Here is a 26278-nt window from a genome sequence, read left to right as displayed (position 1 = left end):
GAGATAATATATTCCATTCATTTGATGAGCGTTTCTTTCATTATCTGTACATGATCCTTCACAATTTGTACTATGCATTAACTTCCCCTCTAAAAGTTCAGAAAACATGCAAATAGCTAAATTTTATAAATCTTAAACTAAATTTGTTTCTCACTTGGAAAAAACATGTGTCAAATCCACAAATCTAGTGATGGTAATAAAGTAGCAAGAGTCGCACCTCGGAATTTAGATTTTTCCTAGAGAAAGATTCAGGGCTGCTACCAATATTATGGCCCAGTTTAATACTGGATAACTCAAGTTAGAAATGGATACCCAATGGAGTTTACTTAGTGGCCAATAAGAATGTTGCTGGAAACCCTTAGATCAAGTTTTAGAAAATCATGGTGGGGGTGTATACCCTTTTGAGTCTTAGGACTGGCTTAGTGGCCTAGTGATATACTGCTCTACCTAAATCCATTATGAAAGTTTTCTTCTGATGGCAAACAGGAAATTAAAAATCAATATATCTGGGCCATTTGAAGATTTCCTGAAAGGGTTGCAAAATACACCGGATCTTGACAGCAAAATCCTCCCAATGAGGCCCCTGTTTAGTTTAGGTTTTCCTTGTCTGTGTACAGAGCTGCTTGTGTTTCAATCCTATTAGAACATTGCTCTTTCAGGGATTTATCTTTGATCCAAGAAATTAAGACTTGCTTAACCTCCTAGTTCAATCTAAAAAGACTGTTGATGGCCCAACAACATAAGCCACTGTGGTGGATTTCTGTTCAGTTGGCTGCTGGCTCTGAGAAACTCAAACACTGGCCTCAGATGACCTAACTTGACTGACCTCACTTGGTCTTTTTCAGTTGGCCAATAACTCTAAAATGAAGCCTTGTAAGAAACAAATCATAATGCCTATTCTTGAGCAAGCAAAAGAAAGCATGAGGAAAAATAACCAGTTAGATGATACAGGCAGGCTTTATTTTACTGTTAATTAAATCTTATGAAATAGGGCACTTTCAAATACTAGATCCAAGAGTTTTCCCAAATGTGAGAAATTTCACTATGATATACATTTCTTTTCCATAAAAAATCTACTAAAATTTTTTAAAAAGTGCTAAAACCTCATTTCCTAAGGTGTTCTTCTGAAACATCTACATTAGTAGTTAAATAATATTTAGGGTAACTGAATATCCTATTATTAATTTGCTGTTTTGAAAGAAAATATTTACATTAGGTATGTCATATGATATTTCATTCCTGAGGCAGTTCAATAAGTTTTGACTTAGGATATGAATTATTTTGTATAAGGAAACACCAAGCATTGGTACAAGTAGCTGTAGCGAAAATGAATTTCTGTTGTGGGAAGTTAAAAGAGAACAAAAAAGATAGTCTGGCAGAAGTGGTTTTATGAGATAATGTTTGAAGGACCACAAAGAGAAGAAAGCAACTATGTTCTTGGATGTGAAGGCTGCAAGCCAACCACATCGAACATTCTTCAACTGAGCATACCACATTCTTTTCTGGGGGAACCCCCCCCCCCCACCCAACCCTTCCCTTGGGAACAGCATGAAGAAGAATCAGAGCCTGTTGCACTTGGAAGGCTTTTTGAACATTCCTCTGCCTTCTGGTAAAGTGGACTATAGTGTTACAAAAATAGAAGAACACTCAGTGGGAAATACTGATGCTGGGGACAAGCTGACTCTTGGTATTTGAGAGTAAATTCCAATCACTCTTTTAGGAAGTGATGCACCTGGACAAATAAGGGAATGAGAGGGACTGCTGTAGTTAACAACAGTTTCAGTGAAAATCACACATTCCTTTCACAGAGATGCATATCATAGGAGCTAACCTGGAGACCAGAGAGAGAGCAATTGCCTGGGGATGAAACTAAGGCTGAATTCCCCACTACTGGCCACTTTAACCTGGAGGATTTGGCTTTTCCAAGTATATACTTATCTACCACAAAATATTGACATTGGATGAATGGATAAACAAAATGTGGTATACACACAAGATGGAGTATTTTTCAGTCTTTAAAAGGAAGGAGATTCTGATACATACTACAACAAGGATGAACCCTGGCGACATTATGTTTGGTGAAATAAGCTAGTCATAAAAGAACAAATAAGGTATGATTCCACTTCTCTGAGGAACCTATAGTAGTCAAATTCCTTGAGACAGAAAGTGGAATGGTGGCTGCCAGGGGCTAAGGAGAGGGGGGAAATGGTTTATTTACATCTTCCTTACTTTCTTTCACCAACGGTTATAGTTTTTGGTGTATAAGTCTTATATCTCTTTTATTCAATTATTTTATCCTTTACAATAGTACTATATTTTTAAAATTTTATCTTCATTTTATTCATTGCTTTTATATAAGAGTATAGTTAATTTTTGTATGTTGATCTTGTATCCTGCAGTTTTGCTAACCTTGCCTATTAATTCTAGTAGATCTTTTGTAGTTTCCTTTGGATTTTCTATACACAAGAATATATCTCTATGAGAATATGGTTTTACTTCTTTTCCAGGCTGCATGTCTTTAATTTCTTTTTCTTGCTTTACTGCACTGGCCAGAAGCACCATAAAAATATTAAACAGAAGTGGTAACAGTGGAAAATCCTTGCATTGTTTCTGGTTATATTAGTTTTCTATTGCTGCTTTGACTATATTCCTAGTAGCTTTTTTCCCCCCTTTAAATTTTATTGATATTTACATTAAGAATGAAGAAAAACTAATTTGAAAATATTTAGGTCAGATGATATTTCTAGTTCTCTTTATCTCAGGAATGTTGTTTTATATGACACTTTCCTATTGATACTAATATTTTTTGATACGTTGATGGAAACAGACATTGGAGTTTTTGCTCATCCAGTTAAAAACAGAGGAATGAGACCCCCCATGTCTAAAGCAAGCTTCAGGGTACTTCAATCTCCAGCCCCAGGAGGCAGGGGGCACACTGACTTACCACCCAGATGGTTTCATATTTGCTGAAGTTTACTCTTTAAGACTAAATGGGACCCTGGGAAGGTACCAGTAGCTCAGCCTCTAAAGGTCCTCAGGCCTTATTTTTGCAGACATGTAAGTGCAAATTGACCAGACTACAAATCCATGGGAAACTTAGCTTTGGTATTTCCTGACTGGTAACCTATTTAAATATCCAAACTCAACACTGTATCAACTTACTTCTCAGACCCCAGATTGCTCAAAAACATCAAATTATTGCAGAAGTTCCATGTTTTTCCCTATTAGGAAACTTCTGAGTTCTAAAAATACACTATTTCCAAATATGACTACCAATTTAATATCTTTAAAAAAGCAAAACAGTAAATCACGAGTTGTAGTTTTCCAGTGTTAACTCCAGGTCAGATAGAAAAACTTTCTAAATCTCCCTAAGAAGCAAAAAAAAAAATCATAATAAAGATGTCAATAATATAAAATATGGAGGATTAAAGATATCAACTCATTTCTAACACAATATTTTAAAATATTATTTTATTATAAAAGTTGCTTATAATATAAAACTGCTAAATTGCTATTGTAGCTAGTCTTTGCATTATTAATCTAACCACTGATTTTTTTTAAAGAACATCTCAAGAAAATAATCTTAATTAAGTGGGGCATCACATTTACCATGGAAACAGCAGTCTGTAACAAATGCTAACAGCTGCTCAGAGGTATGACAGATGGTGGGTGAATGTTTAAAACTTAGTTGTCAAAGTATGGCAGAGAGAAATAAATATGTAATTTAACAATGTTTTGTAACATTGTTGACTTACAAAATAAACATTAATTCTGTACTAGGAAAATTTCTACAAGAACTTTATAAGACTGAGAATCACCACCAAATAACGTTTGCAAAATACTTTATATCTGGAAAAAACTCTTGATTTTTCAGCCCACTGAAAATGCATCCATCATCTCACCATCCAATGTATCATGTACAAGTTCCAAAACGGATTCAAAATATTAGTAAAAGAGATAATTACACTTTAACAATTCCCAAGAAAGAAAGCCTAACTAATGAACAACAGGGTAACACTTCATTATTTTATATTTGATTTTTATAATCTGCACTCATACTTGAAAAATCAATTCAGGGCAAAATTAGTTTTCCATGCTGTGCTGGGCTGGAGATTCTCCCCTCAAATTCATGGCTACCTGGAATCTCAGAATGTGACCTTATTTGGAAATCAGGTCTTTGCAGATAGTAATTAATTAGGATGAGGTCCTATTGGACTAGAGTGGGCCCTAAATCCAGTGACTAGTATCCTTCTAAGAAGGCCCTGTGAAGACACAGAATCACACACATACAGAGAATACCCTGTGAAGACTGCAGCAGAGACTGAAGTACTGCAACTACAAGCCAAAAAACACCAAGGATTGCAGGCAACTACCAGAGCAAGGGAGGATTCTTCCCTGGAGCCTTGGAGGGAGCATGGTTCTGCTGGTACCTGACTTAAGACTTCTAGCCTCCACAAGTGTAAGAATAATCTGTTATCTTAGTGAAAGTCACTCAGTCGTGTCCGACTCTCTGTGACCCCATGGACTGTATAGAATTCTCCAGGCCAGAATACTGGAGTGGGTACCCTTTCCCTTCTCCAGGGGATCTTCCCAACCCAGGGATTGAACCCAGGTCTCCCGCATGGCAGGCGGATCCTTTACCAGCTGAGCCACAAGGGAGGCCCAATTGGTTATCTTAAGCCACTCCATTTGTGGCGGCTTTAGCAAACACACTCCAAAGTGTATTTTATTAATACTGATCTATGTATTTCATATACAGAGCATCACTGTGCCAGTGCTTTAAATCTTTGAAAGCAGAAATATTGGAACAAGCTGGACCAGGCACAGTTCCTCCTCTTTATCTCTTCCTACAAAATGAGAATCAGCATGTGTGCCAGGGTGAACTAGTTGAATAGCAAATATTTAGACATTCTGGATCTATTTCTAACTACAGATTATACTAGAATTCAAATCAGAAAGCGTTTCCTCCCTCAGTGGAACCCACAGTGTTTCTCCTTTTGTTTTAATGTAAATTTTTTCCATATGACAGATATTTTGTTTCCTTCAAACTAATTCTAAGAACTGTTTCTTCAAATTCTGAGGTTGTTACTATTTTAAAGGCATGGCTAGAAAAAATAGAGTGCTACACAATCTTTTATCTTCTGCATGAACTTAACCTTGTTTTGTTTAGTCAGCTGAAATATCATGGCTGCAGACTTAGCGACTGTGAGTGTTATTGAATTAGTAGAAATTATTTAAGTATAATAAAAATATTTCATGAAATGACTCAGTGAGATTAAAGTAGCAAATCAAGATATGGTCCACAAAACAAGGCCACTAGGTGTCACTGCTTGGAATTCTTGAAAAGGAACTAACAGAGATTCTGCAAAACAAAACAATCTGATTGCAAGAACACTAGAAGGAAGGAGAATGACGGTTAAAGTTGAGAAGCTTCTTCTCAAGTGTTGGTCTGGACAATGATCCTTTTTTGTTATGCAGATCATAAGTACTGAAGTATTTAAACATTTTTCAATGGCTAGACTTCTCTAAATGGCAGCCATTTGAACACTTCATGGATCTCATGATTGAAATGTTGTCTGTTAACTCTGAAACAAGAGCTTAATGAGTCATATTTAAGGGCTGTAGATCATGGGGGCATTATCTCATTCAGGATGATTGAGTTTTCGTTGAAGGATGGCTCAGTTTGGATCAAATGCATCCCAACACTGCCCAGAGCTGGCCTTACAGTCAGTCGTCTCAGGAGAGTTCTGGGCTTCAGATGCAGTGCTTGTCTGCAAAATTCTTAAGATGTGATGTCTTTGGGGGAGTACAGCTCATTTTCAGGCCACCGGCTCCTTTTCAAATAGAGATGCATTGATGGGGCAGATACTGATACAGACACTTCTCTAAGTTTATAATTAATAAAAATCCAAAGGAACTTTAAACACATTTTTCCTTATGAAAATCTATGAATCTCTCCTGAAGTGGTGACAATGTCTACCCAAGAATGCAGCAGTTATTCAAAATAAATATTTGCAGCGAGGTCTGAGAAGTTTAGCATTGGATGGTAATGGTGGCCTGGCTCAGTTCCAAAGTTCAGTCTGCGTTTGATTATCTGCCCCTCTTTGTAGAAGCTAGCAATGTTCTTGTATTTCCTCTGCAGTCTCAAGCTTGGTATGCTCAGTTACATTAAGTAAGAAGACTACAGCTCTGAAAACTAATTTGGGCTTCTCTTAGCCTTTAAATGACAAAAAGTCCTTGATCTAAAGAAGGCCAGTAAATCTTAGTACTGACTAGCACTGAAATAAACCAAATCTCCATGATCTGCTGTAGCTTCTTTCAAACATCCTACTTACTAGTTTTAGCAAAAGCTATGACTTGTATGGAAAATTCACAACTCTCATAACTTTCTGCATCTGGGACTTCCCTGGTGGTCCAGTGGTTAAAACTCTGCACTTCCACTATAGGGGGTGTGGGTTCGATCCCTGGATGGGAAATTCCTATATGCCTTCGCAAAACAAACAAACAAAAAAACACAAAAACCAAAAAGAACAAAACTTTCTGCATCATATGAAACAATGATAAAGAATAGCTATTTAAATAACCAAGGAAAAGAGGTCAAACTAATTCAAATAACACATTAACAAAAACAATGATGACAAAACAAAGAAGGAGAAAATGGAATGCTAGGAGCTATCCACAAAATAGAATGCATTTCAAGGGCTTTTCGGTGTCCAAAGAAAATAACAAGTTATTTGAAATAAATTTAATCTGAAATGTTCTCAAATTACTTAAGATAAATTACACTAAGGAGAAAACCCATTTCCTTATCTTCCTGGGCACATTTTTTAGCTTTACTGAAGTATAATTGACAAATAAAATTGCAATATATTTAAAGTGTACTACATGATGATTTGATAAATGTAAACATTGTGAAAGGATTCTAACAATCAAGTTAATTAATACATCCATCACTTCAAATATTTATCATTTCTTGGGGATGAGAATACTTAAGTTCTAATCTCTTAGCAAATTTCAATTATAAAATACAGTGGTATCAACTATAGTCACCATTCTATACATTAGATCCTCTGACCTTATTTATCTTAGAACCAAAAGTCTGTACCCTTTTACCAACTTCTCCCCATTTTCCCCACTTCCCAGCCTGGGAAACCACCATTCCACTTTGCTCCTATGAGTTCGACTTTTTAAAAAAATTGATACTATGCAGTATTTATCTTTCTCTGTCTGACTTATTTCAATTAGCACATTTAAAAACTATTTCCCTTGTATGGCTGAGTCCCTTAGCTGTTTACTTGAAACTATCACAACATTGTTAATTGGCGGTAGCCCAATCCAAAATAAAAAGTTCAAAAAACAAAACAAAACAAAACCAAAAAAACCAAACCTATTTCCCAGCTCTCTTGCAGCTACTCAAGCATGTAACTAGTATTTGCCAATAGAACATAGACAACTCTGATACAGCCCACTTGCTACCCTAACCCTTCAAAATTTTCCATTTTCTCTCATCTGCTGGCTGGCTGCAAAGGATACAGTGGAAGAAGCCTGGATCCCTGAATGCCTGTGTGGAAGAGACTCTTCCTGCTTCTCTCCTCATCTACTACAGTTGACTGTGATGTGAGCAAGAAATAAACTTCTATTCTGTTAAGCCACTCCAATTTTAGGATTGCACGCTGTAGCAGTTACTCAGTCCTGAATTAATACATATACTATATTAAAATGTGTAACTATTAAAAATGGTAACTAACTTGATCAAATCTATAGATAGAAGCAACTGTGAGATACTATACTTGGTGGGAAGTTGAAACATACTGTGACACTCTTAGCTTGGCTTTTCCCAAACTGGTCCTTACCAATTTGGCAGGATTGTGAATGAAAATTCTCGGCCCAAATTAGTTTGAGAAATGCTATTAGAGTTAATCAGGTTTTTTGCTATAGGACATCTTAGAACTGCTATATACTAACACCTGTTGTGAATCCATATAAAGGGAATAAACAGCACAGCATTTCACAAACTTATATAGTCAGTAAAAAAATTTAACCAATAAATTTTAGATCTACTCCCCCCTCTTGAATGGCAACACCCACAACTATCTCCCAGAACAATGCTCTGTAGACTACATTCTGGGAAATTTTGCATTACTTTAATTCGTATCATATAGTCGATTAATCAGTGAGCACCACAAAGTTCTAGGCATCCCAAAGCAAATTTTATTCTTATTAAGGGAAGATTTTTCTTGTAAAAAGACTAACATGTACAAGTAGACTAATATGTGCTAAGAAAGGTATTTTACTTAAAACATGACTGAAATGAAGGCAGATGTGAATTGTCAGCTTCTGACTTGTATCTGTCAGTGCAGTCTGTCATATTTCATGATGGAATATATCCTTATGTTTTAAAGAGAGACACTGAGCTTATGAAAACCAGCAATGTTAAGTATGAGATATATGTGTGTGAATAGAGTCCACTGCACAATGTCTAATTTAATTCTTTCTCTCCTATACTAATGTTTGAGGTGCAATGTTTGAAAACAATATTTAGAAGCAATGAGAGGTAATCACAGCAAAGCTCAACAGATTCTTCTAAAGATATACATATATACTTAATTTTTTCCACTGTGACTTGTTAGGCTCTATTGCATTTGTACCATATATAAGATACTTAATTTTAGTTATGAATCTACGATGGATCACTTCCTGCACTTCTCATAGATGGACAGCAACTGAAAAAGGACTGTTGCGATAACTATTCAGTTCACCAAAAAAAATTAATAAAGAGACAGACTTACATCTAGTAGTGTGTGAAGATGCTGATCCTGGAAAACACTGTGTAGAAAATCTAAGTCCTTTTCACTGCAGTCTGTAAGTGCATGAATCTCTTCCAGGCTGTCCAGCACCTGTGACACTGCTCCTAAGGGGAACAAACAGAAAAGAAATCGCCAGTAGAGAAAATCAGTGTCAAACTCACCTTCATAACCTAAATCTGACACTTCAGAACTGTGGACTAACAAATTTCAAAGGTTCATGTCTTTACTGGAAAACAGACTTAAATGTGTTTCATATCACTTAATGATAGAGTATTTGCAGTGAATTTATGTTTTTAACAATGTATTTGCACGTTCCTCATTTTTCAAAGTAAATTGCCTCTTGTCTTACTTGGATTAGGGCAATTCATCAACTAAAACTGAGCTACTAGAAGATCTGGGTGCAGAAAGTCATACATCAGAAAGAGACTGTGGGTTCCCAGGACTCCATGATGTTTTGAAATATGATAGAAATAATGAAGGTGGTCATTTCACACAGGGGCTTTCCAACAAGAACAGAAGGTGAAGCCAGATGTAGATGTGAGAGACAAACCTTCAACTGGGAGCTCATGCTATGTAAAACAGGCTTCTAAGGATTAAAAAAAAAAGATTTATCTAATTATTTAATTTGGCTGTGCTGGGTATTAGTTGCGGCATGTGGGATCTAGTTCCCTGACCAGGGATCGAGCCCGGGCCCCCTGTACTGTGAGTGTGGAGTCTTAACCACTGGACCACCAGGGAAGTCCCCTTCTTAGGATTTTTAAGGATCAAACAACTAGCAAAAATCCCACTCCATTCTTTTTCCTCCCTTTACATACAAAATCAAGGGAACCAAGTTGTTCTCAGTTAATTGGGCTCCCTTTTACTAAGGGTGACTTCCCCGGTGGCTCAGACGGTAAAGCATCTGCCTACAATGCGGGAGACCTGGGTTCAATCCCTGGGTCGGGAAGATCTCCTGGAGAAGGAAATGGCCACCCACTCTGGTATTCTTGCCTGGAAAATCCCATGGACGGAGGAACCTGATAGGCTACAGTCCATGGGGTCGCAAAGAGTCGGACACGACTGAGCGACTTCACTTTCACTTCACTTTACTAAGGATAGATATACTGACTGACACTTCAGAATACCATAGTAGATATTAGGGGAAATAATTTTTGTAGGACAGTGTGGTCACTTTAAATTTCCTCTAATAACTGGGAATCCAGAGAGGTAGTAACAAAGTCTTAAAGTCTTAAAGTAACAAAGCCTTAAAGAAATGGTTAGCCTGTTCTACTCTGCAGACAACATGCACATATGCACTCCAGGGAAAGAAAAGCACCCCGAGAGCCTAGATTTCAGGACATTAGTGACACAGTGTTAGAGACATTCTAACAATAAGTGCCTCACTGCACATGTAAATCTTAGATCTGTAGTTTTCAACCAGCAGCAATTTTGCCCCTCAGGGGGACATTTGGCAATGTCTGGAAACACTTTTGATTGTCACAGCTGTGATGGTGGTCAGAGTGGGGAGATGAGGAATGGGGAAGAGTACTATTTTTCCAGAAAGCAATCTGTAATTTATACCAAATAACCTCAAAAATTCTCATGTACTTTAATTCAGGATTTCTATTCACAAAAACTTACATTAAGGAAAAAATAGAAACTGTAGAAAGATTTATGTGTCAGGATATCTATCATATAAAATGGATAAATATCTAATAATTAGAGAATGATTACATAAACTATAGAACATCCACGAAATGGAATATACAGCCACATGAAATTTGTTTTTGAAGAATTTTAAAGACAGAAATCTGCATGATATAAAATTTCAGAGAGAAGGCAAAACCACATAAATTGTGTACCCCCAATTATAACTGAAAAAAATACAAATTCAGAAAAAAAAACCAACAGAGTGAAAACTGCCAAAAAGATAATAGTAATTATATTTATTTTTCTGCTTCTATTTCATTCTGTGTTTGTCCATATGTTCTAACGTTTCTACAATAGAAAAAAAGTTGCTATACAAGTAACTGCTTTTTGTAGTATTTAATTATGTTAAAAATTTGGGGCTTAAGACACAGCAAGTGTTTATCTATGTGGAAATTACTGTAGCTAATTTTTAAAAAAATTTGACTTTTTCCCTTTCAGATAATTGTAGATCCACATGAACTTGTAAGAGATCATACGGAAAGATATCATGTACCCTTCACGCAGTTTTCCCATTGTGGTAACATCTTATAAACTGTCATATATCATAACCAGGAATATTGACATTGATATAGTCAAGCTACAGAATATTTCCATCACCCCAAGGATCCTTCATGTTGCCCTCTTATAACTGCAATAATTTCTCTCCTGCCCTTCCTACCTCCTAACCCCTGCCTGGCAACTACTAACCTGTTCTCCATTTCTGTAATTTTGTCATTTCAAGGGATCCATATAAATGAAACAATATGGTGTGTAACCTTTTGGAACTGGCTTTTTTGACTCAGCATAATTCTCTGGAAATTCATCCAAGTTGTTGCATGTATCAATAGTTTAATCCTTTTTATTCCTGGGTAGTAGTCTATGGCAGGGATGTGCCACAGTTTACCATTAATCTGTTGACAGGACTGTGAATACTTTTAAATTTTGAATAATTACACCTACCAGGCTATTGGTATGCCTTCATTGAAAACATTAAGTGGATACTAAGTGGAATAAAAAAGGTACAAGGCAGAAACCAGTCCTCATTTCCCCTGCTAGTCTTACAAGTTGTATTAATCTAATCCACTTCCTTCTCCCTGCTCATCTCGGGACTTTTACTTTGTTCTGAGAAGGAAAAAAAACCTGGAAATTAGTTAAAAATCAGGTCTCTTGTCATCCCTTACTAAAAGCCTTGGAAAGCAACAGGTGATGTGAAGAAATTAGTCCCAAATATTCCACTGAGTCCTTGATCCTGGTACATCACCAACAACAGAATTATATGATACCAGGTTTATAAAGTTACTAAAGCCAATTCTAAGCTTTTGGATTAACTGCAACAACAAAAATACTAATGAAATGTGGATTTTTTTTGTATATTAAAAAACTTAACAGAGAGCAGAGAAAGCTAATTACTATTTTCACTCAGTTATCTTAGTGGAATCTTATCTAGTTTTTACTATCTCTATCCAGCATTGCTTATGCTGATCTATTCTATCTATATCGATTCTATTCTATGTAGTAGTTTATTAATATTATAAGATTAAAATAAAACAAGCTTGTATCTAGCGAATACTAAGATGGTAAGTCTAACCACTGGGAAGCAATTTTGGCTGTATCAGACCAGGGACGTATCATTTGTTGGTTTGTGAATTCCCAAAGCTCTGTGCAATTCCTGTCCTACAAGCATCTCCATGAATTACCCGACATGTGCACTTGCTCACTCTTCATTTCTGTGCTGCGAGGTCCTTAAGGCAGGCTGATATTTGATTAATTTCATTATCTCCACAAAGTATGCCTTGAATTAAGTATTAAAGAAACAATGATAAGGGCAGCTCCCAATTCCTGAATGTTTGTGATGTGCCAGGCACATCCCCAGGACAACATAGTAAGGTAAATACAGTACCCGACCTCTCTAGATAGGGAATTGAGGATCAGAGAGGTCAAGGAAGGTCACAGCTAGAAGTGGTAAAGCTAGGATTCAACCCCAGTGTGTCTGGATCCAAAGTGTATGCGCTTCTTGACTTGACTTTCTACGGTAACTGGCTGGATTAGGAAATGCAGGGAGAACCTTCAACAAGAAGTGACACATGGTTTATGCATGGATATGGAGGTTAGAAAAGAACTTGAATCCTATTGGGTCAGACAATAAGCAAAATTTTTATCACATGTTCCTGCTTTTTGCCAGGTATGAGGCAGGGGTTTCAAGGAAAACAGATATGATCCCCAATCTCAAGGAAAGGGATCTCATGCAGGTGTGTGAAGTAGGCACACTATACCCTGAAGCAAATGATTTAGAGGAGGTAAAAACTAAAGTGTCACAGAAACAGGCTGCCCAGGGAGAAGTTGGGACAGTCTCAGAGAAGAGGTGAAAGTTCAAGTCACTCAGTCATGTCCGACTCTTTGCAACTGAGAGTCAATTCCTAGGCAGGTTGATAAGAAGTCCGGGGTCCCCGAGGAGGAGAGAGGGGTCTGGGGCTCTTGAACTGGAGACAGGGGTCTTGGATTCTCAAGGAGGAGGAAAGGACAAACATCTTTTTTCCCCTCTACATTCCTTAGTCTTAGTCACATAAAGCTTTTTTTTTTTTTAAGCCTGGCACTGATGATTACACACAAAAAAACTTAGTTTAAACTCTATACTAAGGATTATATAACAACAATGTATCCTGCTTGAGGACAATTTCTCCTTCCTGAAAACCTTCTGACTAATCCTGTTATCTTAAAATGTATTTTATGGGAGTGGGTCTGGTAAGATCTTTCTATTGTTAAGTTATAATTCTGCCATCTTAAAGTGTAAATTGTAGGAGTGGGTCTGAAGTGAAGAAGTGAAAGTCGCTCAGTCATGTCTGACTCTTTGCGACCCTGGAGTGGGTAGCCTTTCCCTTCTCCAGGGGATCTTCCCAACGCAGGGATCGAACCCAGGTCTCCTGCTTGGCAGGCAGATTCTTTATCAGCTGAGCCACAAGGGAAGTGAGTGGGTCTAGTAAGATCTTTACAACCTTGAGACATTCTTTTGATTTATTATAATAACCAATTAAAAAAGTATATAACTCCCTTCTCTAAGACTAGTGAGTGGGGCACTCTCCACCCTCCTTCTGATGTCTATGTCAGAAGCTTTCTCCGTCTCTTTTCATACTTCAATAAAACTCTGCTATACAAAAGCTCTTGAGTGATCAAGCCTGGTCCCTGGTCCCAAAGCTAAATCTTCTTCGGAGATCATGAATCTGACATCATTCACCTTAAGCTATCACGACCCCATGGACTATACAGTCCATGGAGTTCTCCAGGCCAGAATACTGGAGTGGGTAGCCGTTCCCTTCTCCAGGGGATCTTCCCAACCCAGGAATCACACCCAGGTCTCCCTCATTGCAGGTGGATTCTTTACCAGTTGAGCCACCAGGGAAGCCCAAAGAGGTGGATGAGCAGGAATTCAACACTTCCACCTAGGTTTCCAATCCCCTCTGACAGACCCAGGGGATGCTTTGCTGGAAAGCACAAGGGCAACCATTAGCTTGTGTCTCTAGTAGGTAAGACCTACCAGGTCAACAGGTCTATTTAATTTCCTTGGATCTGTTACCTCTTCTGAACTGATTTATAGTCTGATCTTGTACCCAAATGTGATTAACTTTGTAGGTTTTCAATTATGAAAGGCAGTATTTCCACAGGTGTGCTCAAGTTGCCTCTTTCAAGCTCTGAAAAGTGTCCCTAATGTAAAAGTTTCTGTCATTAGCTAGGAAACTTAATAGTTCTTATTCCATCCCTCCTTTGTCTTTTCATATTGAATGAACACATATTTTTGGTCTAACCTCAAGATCTTTCTTTACCTTTGATCATTTTAACACCTCTCCTGACACTGCTTCTAGTTTTGTTCATTCCTTCTTTGAGTATGACCAGCAGAACCACATCTCACAGATGGGTAAACTGATATCTGCAGTTCATCACCAAGTCACGTAAAATCTCATAATTTTTCAATTCATTATAAAACATTAATATACACAAAGACATTTCTGGGGCTTCTCCATTGCTACTGTTTTACATACAGAGGCAGAAGTGGTAATTAATGTAACACAACAACACACACAGGCTTTTAAGCTGTCACTAGTATTTATTTTGTTGATCAATAACTGTCATATCTGAAAGAACTACTCACTTTTCTCAAAAACTGAAAGGGATGTTTTTTTTTCTATAAAACCCCTGAATGAACTTGTGACTATCTTGAAAAAAAAAATCAATAAATAGTATGTAAGTTCACCTCAGAGGGCAATTTACCTAATGGCAGGACTGTAGGTATCCCATTCACTTTTGTTTTCTAGGCTACATTTTGTGGAGTGTTTTGTACAAAAAATCACTATAAAATATGTTTGATTAAACTTATTGTTTTCTTCTGAAAGTAGCATCAACATACACACACTACCATGTATAAAACAGACGGCTGGTCAGAAGTTGCTAAATCACCCTGGGAGCCCAGCCTAGTGCTTTGTGACAACCTAGAGGAGTGAGATGGGTGGGGGGGAATTTAGAGGGGTGAGACAGACTGGGGAGGAGGGGAGGGAGGGGATACATGTATTATTATGGCTGATTTGCGTTGTGGTATGGCAGAAACCATCACAACATTGTAAAGCAATTGTCTTCCAATTAAAAATAAATTAAAAAATTACTGTTTTCTGAGCAAATTCTGAAGCATTGAAAATAAAATATTGTAATTAGAAATATGTAACCACAGAAAAGTTTATTTTATGGTACTGTTTCCTCAAAGTCATGATGAAAATTATTTTACTACTTATATTTGTGTAACAGTTTGTAATTTCCAACATGTTATTTATGCTTATTATCTTACGCGATTCCACAATAACCCTGCCCTGAAGACAAGTCTTTCTATATTTGGAAAAATAGGAGGCTCTTTCATGTTAAATGACCCTGGGGCCACAGCAGTTGAGTTGTAGAACCCAGGCCTCTAGCACCTACTCTTTCCCCTACAGATTGATCCCTCCTGAAACCATATTTTACCCTCACCAACACACTTGAGTAATCTCTTGGTCTAAACTTTCACAATGATAAATTTATTAGAAAGTAATCAAGCCTTGCCTTTGGAATAGTATTTTACTTTAGCTTCTGCCTAATTCATTTGGTCATCAAGAATGTATCTAAACAATAGGTTAATAATCATACATTTTAACTTTGAACATTTCTACCTTTCCCAGGAATCTCATGGATACAACTTTCTCAAAAGTTTTCTGCTACTGTTATGAAATAATAATCAAGAAGGCATAAATATGTCAATCATTTTAAAAGTATGCTTTAAAAACTTTGAGTCTAGAACTGTTTTGTTACAAGTAGAAAAGTCTCATAAAAATGTTGACTGAGTAAAAATAACCTGAAAGGAGGACAGAAAAATAAATAGTAGAATGCTTAAACTGTTCTCAGTGTTAAAGTAGGTAGCTGCTACTGCTGCTGCTAAGTCGCTTTAGTCGTGTCCGACTCTGTGTGACTCCATAGACGGTAGCCCACCAGGCTTCCCCATCCCTGGGATTCTCCAGGCAAGAACACTGGAGTGGGTTGCCATTTCCTTCTCCAATGCATGAAAGTGAAAAGTGAAAGTGAAGTCATTCAGTCGTGTCTGACTCTTAGTGACCCCATGGACTGAAGCCTGCCAGGCTCCTCTGTCCATGGGATTTTCCAGGCAAAAGAGTACTGGAGTGGGGTGCCATTGCCTTCTCTGTAAAGTAGGTAGAGTCTGTCTTAAAACTATTTCCCCCAGCTTTACTATGAAATTTCAAACATATAAAAAGTTGAAACAATTGTATTCACTACCTAGATTCTACAATTAACAGTTTGTAATATTTGCTTTATCACATATCTATCCACACATCAATTCACCTTATTTATCATTCATCTCAAAGTAAGTGGCAGAGTGGTCAACATTAGTACACTTCACCTCTAAACACATCAGGATAGATTTTAATACTCCCCTCTCTTTCTTTCTCTCAGGTAAAAATTTATATAGAGTGAAATACACAAATCTTAAGTGTATCATCCAATGAGTTTTCATAAATGTATACCCTGCAGACATCTGATAAACAGTATATATCCATGTATGCAGTTATTTCAGGAATAAAGATTTATGTGTATATATTTAAAAATTATATGTGTAGCTGTAAAACCCAATATCACTGAGCAAATTCAGTATCTCAATCTATCTCTAGTTTCACCTGAAGAGTTATCAATAACCTCTATTTCCTATTACACCAGCAGTCCTATTTATATAACACTGAATCAGTATGCACACATTCACATCAACCACTCAAAATCCTTCCTGGCAAGAACAGTAGCATTAAAAAAATCTGCTTACTAAGGTAGGATTAAGTTAAAATTCGTCAATTTAGGTGTACATTTTCATCACTCCACAAAAGCTCCTTCTTTGAAGTCAGTCTCTTCCCCTTACCTTTACCCCTGGACAACAGCTTTTAATCTGGTACAAAGCAAATTTTGGTTATTAGTCAGGTTGTAAGCTACAGTGAATCCTGTAATGAAAATTGTATTTTGGACTTAAGCATCTGTGCTATATCCAATTCAAGTTATGAAAACTTACACATGGTGATAAATGCATTAGATTCTTTATGTATAGATTATAGTTGTTTTTGTTGTTTCAACCCCATGGATTGTAGCCCACCAGGCTCTTCTGTCTGTGGGATCCAGGCAAGAATACTGGAGTGGGTTGCCATTTCCTTCTCTAGGAGATCTTCCCGACCCTGGGATCGAACCTGTGTCTCCTGCACTGCAGGCAGATTCTTTACTGCTGAGCAACCAGGGAAGTCCATTGATTATAGTGCAGATGACTTAAAATTTATTAGTTAAAAGCAGTAAAAACTCTGCAAATGTATTCTGTCAGAGTACAGATACCATAATTCTAATGCCATCATCTTGTTAAAGCAATCTATATTTCTAAATAGCAACATTGTTGGGCACAAATTTGTCAAAGTACTTTAAATAACATTCTGCTGGTTGTTAAGTGCCCATTTATATAAGGCTTTTGGAGAAGGAAATGGCAACCCAATCCAGTATTCTTGTCTGGGAAATCCCACGGACAGAGGAGCCTGGCGGGCTACAGTCCATGGGGTTGCAAGAGTCAGACACGACTTAGCGACTAAACCACCATCACCACCACCACCATATAAGGCTTTACAACTAAGGAAAAGCACTCCCTGATACCTTCAAGATGCTTTCATTCCCAAATGACACAATAGATCTACTTGATTTAAAAAAAAAAAGAAGGGTACTAAATCTGGAGAAACAAAACCAGTTACAAATGGGAAGGGTCTTATATTTCAATGGTCATTAACATGTACATAGTGGGCAGCCTCTGAGATGGCCCCCAAGATCCCTGACTGCTGGTATTCATGCCCTCATATAATCAGTCCTTTCCCTGGAGTGTAATGATAGTGAATTCGCTCAGTCGTGTCCGACTCCTTTGCGACCCCGTGGACTGTAGCCCACCAGGCTCCTCTGTCCATTGGATTTTCCAGGCAAGAATACTGGAGTGGGTTGCCATTTCCTTCTCCAGGAGATCTTCCTGACCCAGGGTTTGGACCCGAGTCTCCGGCATTGTAGGCAGACACTTTACCGTCTGAGCCACCAGGGAAGTCCCTGGAGTGTAGGCTGGACTCATTAACTCACTAGTAACAAACAGAATAGGGCAGAAGGGATAGAATGTCACTTCTGAGATTAGGTTATAAGAACGGTGGTTTCTGTCTTGGATACACTCTCTTACTTTTGCCCTCTCTTTGATTATCTGTGCCAGGGGAAGCAAACTTCAAGACTGTGAGCAGAACTGAAGCCTATCAACAACCAGGTGAGTGAGTGTGGAAGAGGATTCCCTCTACAGTTGGGCCTTCAGGTGAGATCACAGTTCTGGATGACATCTTGACTGCAGAGTCATAAGAGATCTTAAGCCAGGGGTACTGACCAACAGAAACTGTGAGATGATAAATGCTGCCTTGACATTATTCATTAGAGACCAACAGATAACTAACATACTGTGAGATTTTTATATTAAACTGGCTGCAATTTGAGCTACAAGTAACTAATACAAGAAAGTGTGACAATGAATTTCGATGTTAGCACCCAGATTTTCTATTTATCTTTGTCTCATATACATTCCCCCCAGTAAGCACAATGCTGAAGTAAAGATTTGTTCTATTGCTTTAAATGAAATTATTACTGAGATAATTGTAGATTTATACACAGTTGCTAAGAAATGATATAGAGATCCCGTGTATACTTTGCTCAGTTTCCCCATGGGTAACTTTTTAAAAAACTTCTGTGTAATATCACAACCAGAACACTGACATTGATACAATCCACCCATCTCGTTTAGATTGCCTTAATTTTACTAATACTCATTTGTGCATATGTAATTTCTTACATACATTTTACTTTGCTATTCTCATTTACTCAAATTATATCTTTTTGTAATTAAAATCTAGCCATTATATTATTCTTATGTTCTTTCTGATGGTAGAAGTTGTTAAGAGACATAAATCCAGGAGTTTATTTCATAGCTCCATAGCAATACTGAAAACAGTAACAGGGTAATAAAAACTGCTTATAGATTATATAACAATTAAAGGAACATTCACTTACCCTGAAAGGTTTCTTGAAAGCAAACTATAAAATAAATTGTTAGCCTTCTCCCAGAATAATGTACTTGTGCTGGAAATTAAGATGTGAAATAATATTAAGTGCGCTTAAAATTTTAACACTGCCTCTTTTTCCTCTTATGAAAGAAGTAAGAAGTTAGTAGTATTTGTGTAACAATGCTCCAGGAAATCAGTACATCCAAGTTTTTATTCTATGGCCAGGCAGTGTTAAAATTCATACACAAACATCTAAGCAGAAACAGCTGAGGATAAAGTCAAGCTGATTATGAATCATGCAAAGCCAAACACTTTTGCATAAAATATAAACCTTAGAGGAAAACAAAGGGATACCTACTTTCTGCTGCTAGAAGTCCTAGGAGGAAGGCAGCATATGGACAAACAACAAATAGTATGATTTTAGAGCAAGCAGGTTATCAAGCCACAGTTGGGCTCAGTAGATGAGCCACAAGAAGCAGAGTCTCTTAGCTGAGCCCCAAGTGAGCCCTTGTGTCCCGAGAGCACGTTGGCTGGGTTCTGAGTCTGGTTTCTTTGATGTGAAATATGAGAACAGAATATTTCCACTTGGAAATGGTAAATAACAAAGCAACAATATACTGTTTATCTTAAGATTAAGCCTAACAATTTTTGGAGAATGTATAACTGACTTATTTCAATAATCAGAATAGGAAAAAAAAACTCATATAAAAATCATTTTACAATGCAAACAGCATACCTAAACATGTTAAACTCTTCTTTAGAGGACTGGTTGATATGTTTTCAATTTTTTTTCCACTGTTAATAAGAGGTTCTGTTAAATTTTTTAATTATTATAATTTTGAATAGAACTTGCACTAACACAGGATTGCCAGCTTTTAATTTGGTCAAGCAAGGTCTTTAAGAAAAAAATTTACCAAACTACCATTCACTATCATTTCATAGAAAGAAGAGAAAAGGCATTATCTAAAGATGAAAAACAGTCTATCTCAAGAAAGGACAGTTGGTGACCTTATACTGTTTTCTAACTCCTCTTTCTACAACCCCTCACCCCTGTCCAACAAGCACATGCCTTATCATCACTTTTCTCTTTTTGAAATGGGTTTTCTGGAAGAACTCTCAGGTAACAATGGAAAGTGTTTTATGTTTTGTACTGTAAAACAAACCCATGCAAATTTTGACAGAAAGACAGTAGAAAGGATAACATTGAGAACTTAAACGATGGAGAATTAAAGGACTAGAATTAAATAGAGAAGAATTTATGCTTAAAAATTGAGAATATTAAAAATAAAAATATTTTGAAAAATTAAAATATAGATATGCTAATTTATAAAAATATAAAGCCCTTATATGAATCTAGATAAAATAAAGGCTTTCTGCAACCAACCATATAACCATTACTTTTACATTACAGTTGCAGAAAAAAAAATTTGCAAAGATAGATATTTGGTAAATGATGCCGACAATAATAGATACTGCCTCCCTTTAAGTGGCTTAGTATTTTTTTTAAATGGCTTAGTATTAAAAGTTAAAAAGCCATCACAATATTGTAAAGTAATTATCCTCCAATTAAAAAAATAAATTTAAAAAGTTAATTTTAGGAATATATGAATAATTCCTGCTAGCCATGTGAAATTCAGAAAAACATTAGAATTTTCTTGAAAAATTTCCTTTGTTTTGACATCTGACTATATAAAAATTTCCTCTTCATTTAGGGTAGCTGATCAGACATGTACATTGCATAACAATTTTATCTTTTATTGTTAGCAGCTGAACAGTGCCATTTAAAAATATTTTAGAGACATTTAGCATATCAAATAGATAGACTGCTTTCAGGATCCTTAAGATGCAGAAATTTTAAAAAAGATAGGATGAGACGACAGGAAGGGGAAGCAATAAGGAATGCAAAATTATGAATAACTAATTTGAGAGCTTGCAAGACAGTGTAAGAAATTTCTTTTTTGTTTAAAAAGCAAGTACTGTAATCAGAAACTATTTCAACAATACCATTTAGAGATTATACTGGGAAAAAAGACATAAAAACTTGAGCAATGAAAATGTGTTTAATAGAAAATAAGGATGTTTATAACAATTCTTTTCCCTACAAGAAAAATCCAGCTCTTCACAGAAAGGAATACTTAAAAGCTCATTAAACTCTTGCTAAGCAGAGGTAAATATTATGGGGCAACAGTAAAGAATCAGGTCTATGAAGCTGTTGCAAGGACTGTCCTACTGTCTTCCTATTGCTAAAGATGAAAATGGTATTAGAGATCTTGGCCCCAAATCTCTAAATATATTATCCCAAGTATGTGCCTATATCACATAGTCACAATACAACATAAAACTCTTATTAGATCCACTCCCCCTAGAAAGGGTTAACTGTAATCTGAGTGTGAAGAGGGAAGGAGGAGTTTCAAGTTAAAAACAACAAAAAGCTATGAAGGGAGAGAACAAAATGGACTGGAAGAAAAAAACACAGACATGAAACAATAGGGAGCGTTGGGGAACATACCAGTAACACAACTACAGCCTTTAATGTGGGAAGGACTCTGGATAATTACCAAGCCAGCACAAGAGGAAAAGAGCAAGTCCTCCTCAGAGTCTCTTCTCTAAGATTCCCATTTATAAATGTTTTTGGAAATCACCTTCACTCAAAAGAGGAAGAGTCACATGCCAATTGGTAAAGGTCAAAATGAGGAACTATATAGCTGTTGGAATGGGAAATTTGATCCTGTTATTTTGCACAAGGTATAAGTGCATACCAATTGGTTAGAAACTCTGTGTGTACGTGTGTATGTGAGCATGTATGTGCACCCATGTGTATAACAGAAGAAAGAAGAAGCATAAATATTGATAAATGCTCATGGTTCCAACATGAAAGAAGCATTAGCACATCCATTCTTCCTATAGGGCTAGCCATGAAGGACAAACAACTCATGCTTTAGGAAGGGCTCTGGGTCCTGATTCCAATGGTAATACATGAACACTGAATGAGCCAGTGCAAGAGTGAGTAATTCTAATGAAAGAAAGGAAAGCTGATGCCAGAGGACATATGATGTAGGAGTTAATAAACACACAAATAAAAATTAAAAGCTAACACACATACATGCATTTGTGTATACACACAAATGGGTCCTATGTATTTTTAGCAAATAATCCTTGAGACTCCTCACAGTAGGATGGAAATCTGAGCATTTTAAAAAACAGCTTTGTGAACACTAGTGAGTTTTTTCAGGAGTACCTATAGACATTTCATCAAAATAGGTAATTCTTCTACATTCCTCCCCCTTGAATGCTTGTATAGATATGCTATAGACTTTATAAAAAGAGAAGAACCTGTAAATCATTTCAAGAGATAACTCACAAGACAGTTTTACATCAAAAAATTCAATTAAAAGCAGTGTTGTTCCAAAGTCTGACCTGCTACAGTTGACATGGGGAAAATTTTACATCAGAAATTTGTGTTGAGGCAGAAGGTAATCCAAAGATTCAAGAAGACTGACTACAAATGTTGGACTGGATGAAGTGCAATGTTGGGTCTGGAGGGAGGAAAGGGGAAGAAGTATTTCCGATGTTAAAAATAAAAAGTGAAATGTCAGCTTGGAGCAGTAGGGGAAAGCAATTTTGGTATTAAAACAAAAAAGGAATCAGATACATGGGGATGGAATCTGACTGCTGACAAACTTCCTTAGAATTCCTTAGAGAGCAGAACTAGATTCACAGGAAAAGTTTATTCATAATGAAAGACAAAGGATGTAGACACCACATGATTCACTCTGGTGAATGAATGATTCAATTACCTGAGGAGGTAGGGTCTTCAGAGAAATCTGGCAACTCTTCAGGGGGATCCCCATAGAATGAGTTGAATTTGTGACTTGACACAGCTGCTAGTACTGCACCCTAAAGCAAAGAGAAGAAAAAAATAGATATTTATATATATATATATATATTTAAATTTTTTATTTTGTTTTTGGCTGTGCCATGAGGCTTGTGGGATCTTAATTCCCTGACCAGGGATTGAACCTGGGCCCTCAACAATGAAAGCAAGAAGTCGTAACCAACGGACTGCCAGGAAATTCCTGAAAATATATATTATTAAAAGAAATACAATAAAAAACAAGGTCTTATTGTATAGCACAGAGAATTACATTCAATATCCTATGATAAACCATAACTGAATATATATAAAAAAGAATGAATCACTTTGTTGTACAGCAGAAATTAATAAAACATTGTAAATCAACTATACTTCAATAAAAGCATTGATAAAAAAATAAATACAAAAAAGTTAATTACCAAATGGTTATTTAAGAATTATGGACATAGATGGACATGTTCGCTCAGGCATGTCCAACTCTTTGCGACCCTATGGACTATAGGCTGCCAGGCTCCTCTGTCCAAGGGATTTTCCAGGCAAGAATACTGGAGTGGGTTGCCATTTCCTTCTCCACGGGATTTTCCCAACTCAGGGATTGAATCCGGGTCTCCCACATTGCAGGCAGACTCTTTACTGTCTGAGCCACCATGGAAGCCCATTTAAGAATTATTCAGGAGGTCAAATATATAGGAAATGATAGCTAGAAAAGAGGTGGCTTAAAATAATTTTGAATTCCTTTAGATAAAGCACATACACATATACCAGAATAACACTGTCAGGGACTACAGAAATATATGAAACCATTTACATCTTGAACTTAAGCATGTACTAGACAATGAAATATTCTGCAGTCACTATAAAATGATGCAGCAGAAGAGTGTTTAATGAAATGATAAGGTGCTTGTGATGAATTACACAATAAAAGTTTTTGAAAATCTATAGTATGATCTTATTTTTGAAAAAATTTAATCAAGATATAAAAGACTGAATATATATTAAAATGTTAATAGTATTAATTACTCTTGGATAGTAAGAATGAAGTCATTTTTCTTTTTTAAAATCTTTTTTCCCTTTCTTTTCGATACTAATAATGACTATGCATTACTCTTGTACAGTAATTTTCAATTAGGCTACCCAGCAGAATCAACTACATCTTGACTATTTTAAAGCACATGATGCCTCCCTTGATTCCTAGCTCAGAATCACTGTCATACTGAGTCCATGACATCTCTTAAAGACTACTGGGTAGAAAAATGTTGGGAATTATTGCTTCAGTAACAAGAATGATAACGTTTGTAAGTGTTCAATCACGTGAGTGTTAGGCATAGGTCAGAATATCCAGGTGTGTTCCTGGGTGCTGCCACTTTCCATCTGCATGACCTTGCTTGAGTTAATCATTTAACCTCTTGAGGTTTTCTCATACAGTGAGGATATTAAAAGTGACGTAGCTTACCTTATATGACTGTCAAAAGCCATAATGTTTATGAAAGTGCTTTGTGAACCATAAAGCATTTTCTAAGTGCAAATTATTACTGTGTTTAGAGAGCTAAATAAACAGAGTCAGACATGACTTAGTGACTTATACAACAAGGACTAATATGTAGCTAGAACCTGAGCAGAGCCTTTGCTGCTCTAGGTAGAATTGCTCACTTAGGTAGCCTGAGTATCATATCACCCTTGTAGTTGAAGTGTAAAGTAGCCTAAGTCTAAATTTTAAATATTGAACTCTTAGATTTTTTTGGAAAAAAATGATGACTCTTTTGTGAATGCAGGGATTCATTAAATATCATTGATAATCACAATATATTTATGAGTGTGTGCTCAGTTGTGTCTGACTCTTTGCAACTCCATGGACTGTAGCTCATCAGACTCCTCTGTCCATGGAATTTTCCAGGCAAGAATACTGGAGTGGGTTGCCATTTCCTTCTCCAGGGAATCTTGCTGACCCAAGGATCTAACCTGCATCTCCCTTGTCTCCTGCACTGGCAGACAGATTCGTTACCACTAGCTCCATCCGGGAAGCCCAAATAATCACAATAATGCATAATAAAATTATTAATAATCATTGTGAATTGTGAAGTCGCTCATTCGTGTCCAACTCTTTGCAATCCCATGGACTGTAGCCTACCAGGCTCCTCAGTCCATGGAATTTTCCAAGCAAGAGTACCTGAGTGGGTTGCCATTTCCTTCTCCATGGGATCTTCCCAACCCAGGGATCGAACCCGGGTCTCCCGCATTGCAGGCAGATGCTTTACCATCTGAGCCACCAGGGAAGCCCATTAATAATCATTAGTAATTCTAATAACATTATTAATAGAAACACATTCCTACAAGGTTCATTTTTAGGAGGGTGGTTATATAAGGTTTCTTTCTACAAATATAAATTGAAAAAGAGAGACAAACAAGGGAAGAGCAAAAAATAGAGAAGTGATCTTGATGATGATACCATTCCAGGAAACGTTCAGATTTCCAAAAGTCCAGGGTTAATGCCTGAGAGTGTCTCATGAAGAATTTTATGAAAATAATTGTACTGAATGTTGAGTTCTTCTTTCTGTAGTAGAAGCTTATTCCACTTTATATATGTTCTCTAAAAGCTGGGTGAAAATGGAATTTTTATAGATCATAGCACATGTTTCCCACACACTGAAATTAAAATTTTTGAGATGCTTTATTTTTATTTCCAAATAAAGTTCAGCTGAGTTTCTTACTACATTATTTTTATGTTTTCAGGCCTGTTCTAGCTATTAAATACCACTGTAGCCAAAGATCTAGAAATACTTTGAGTAGGAAAGCACTATTTAAAAGAGCCCTGAGAGGTAAATTCTTTTGAAACAATAGTAGCAAGTTCCTAATTTATCTGTTTTATGGTTAGCAGTTTTGTTTATTTAGCTCTCTAAACACAGTGACTGCATGTGGGCTCAAAAGTTCAATGCAAAATGCGTCCAAAACAGATTACGGATTTATAGAATTTTATTAGAGTTCGAGAGTCAACCGTAAAGATGATTCATTCTAAAAGACACATTTAGCAGATGAGGAAACAGGTCCAGAGGGGCTTACTAACCGGGTAGGGTTGTTGCCAACTTAAAGAGACAGATCAGGAGTAGACAGAATTGAGGTCTTCTGACTACTCTCCCCAGTTCAAGGGTTTTTTTCTATTACAGGGGTCAAAAATACTTTCCTGTAAAGGGCTAGACAGTGAATATTTTAGGCTTGCAGAGCATATGTTCTCTGCTGCAACTATTCAACTCTGCCATTCAGCGTGAAAGCAGCTATAGACAATATGTACATGAATTTACATCTCT

The 26278-nt window shown here is 36.7% G+C and overlaps 1 protein-coding gene across 12 annotated transcripts in view; it reads right to left on the bottom strand.

Moving 5' to 3' along the window:
* CASK (calcium/calmodulin dependent serine protein kinase) overlaps positions 1-26278 on the bottom strand; it is a 386525-nt gene that overhangs the window by 76316 nt on the left and 283931 nt on the right. For all 12 annotated transcript variants that reach the window (XM_061136699.1, XM_061136701.1, XM_061136702.1 and 9 more), the window contains 2 exons: positions 22900-22999; positions 8790-8911 (listed from right to left, as the gene is read on the bottom strand). In XM_061136699.1, coding sequence (XP_060992682.1) covers positions 8790-8911; positions 22900-22999 — 222 coding nt within the window. The remainder of the gene's footprint in view (positions 1-8789; positions 8912-22899; positions 23000-26278) is intronic.

This window comes from Dama dama, chromosome X (assembly GCF_033118175.1).
Source record: "Dama dama isolate Ldn47 chromosome X, ASM3311817v1, whole genome shotgun sequence".
NCBI lineage: Eukaryota > Metazoa > Chordata > Mammalia > Artiodactyla > Cervidae > Dama > Dama dama.
Note: the sequence above shows the minus strand (reverse complement) of the source record. Positions and strands in the feature narration are given on the sequence as shown.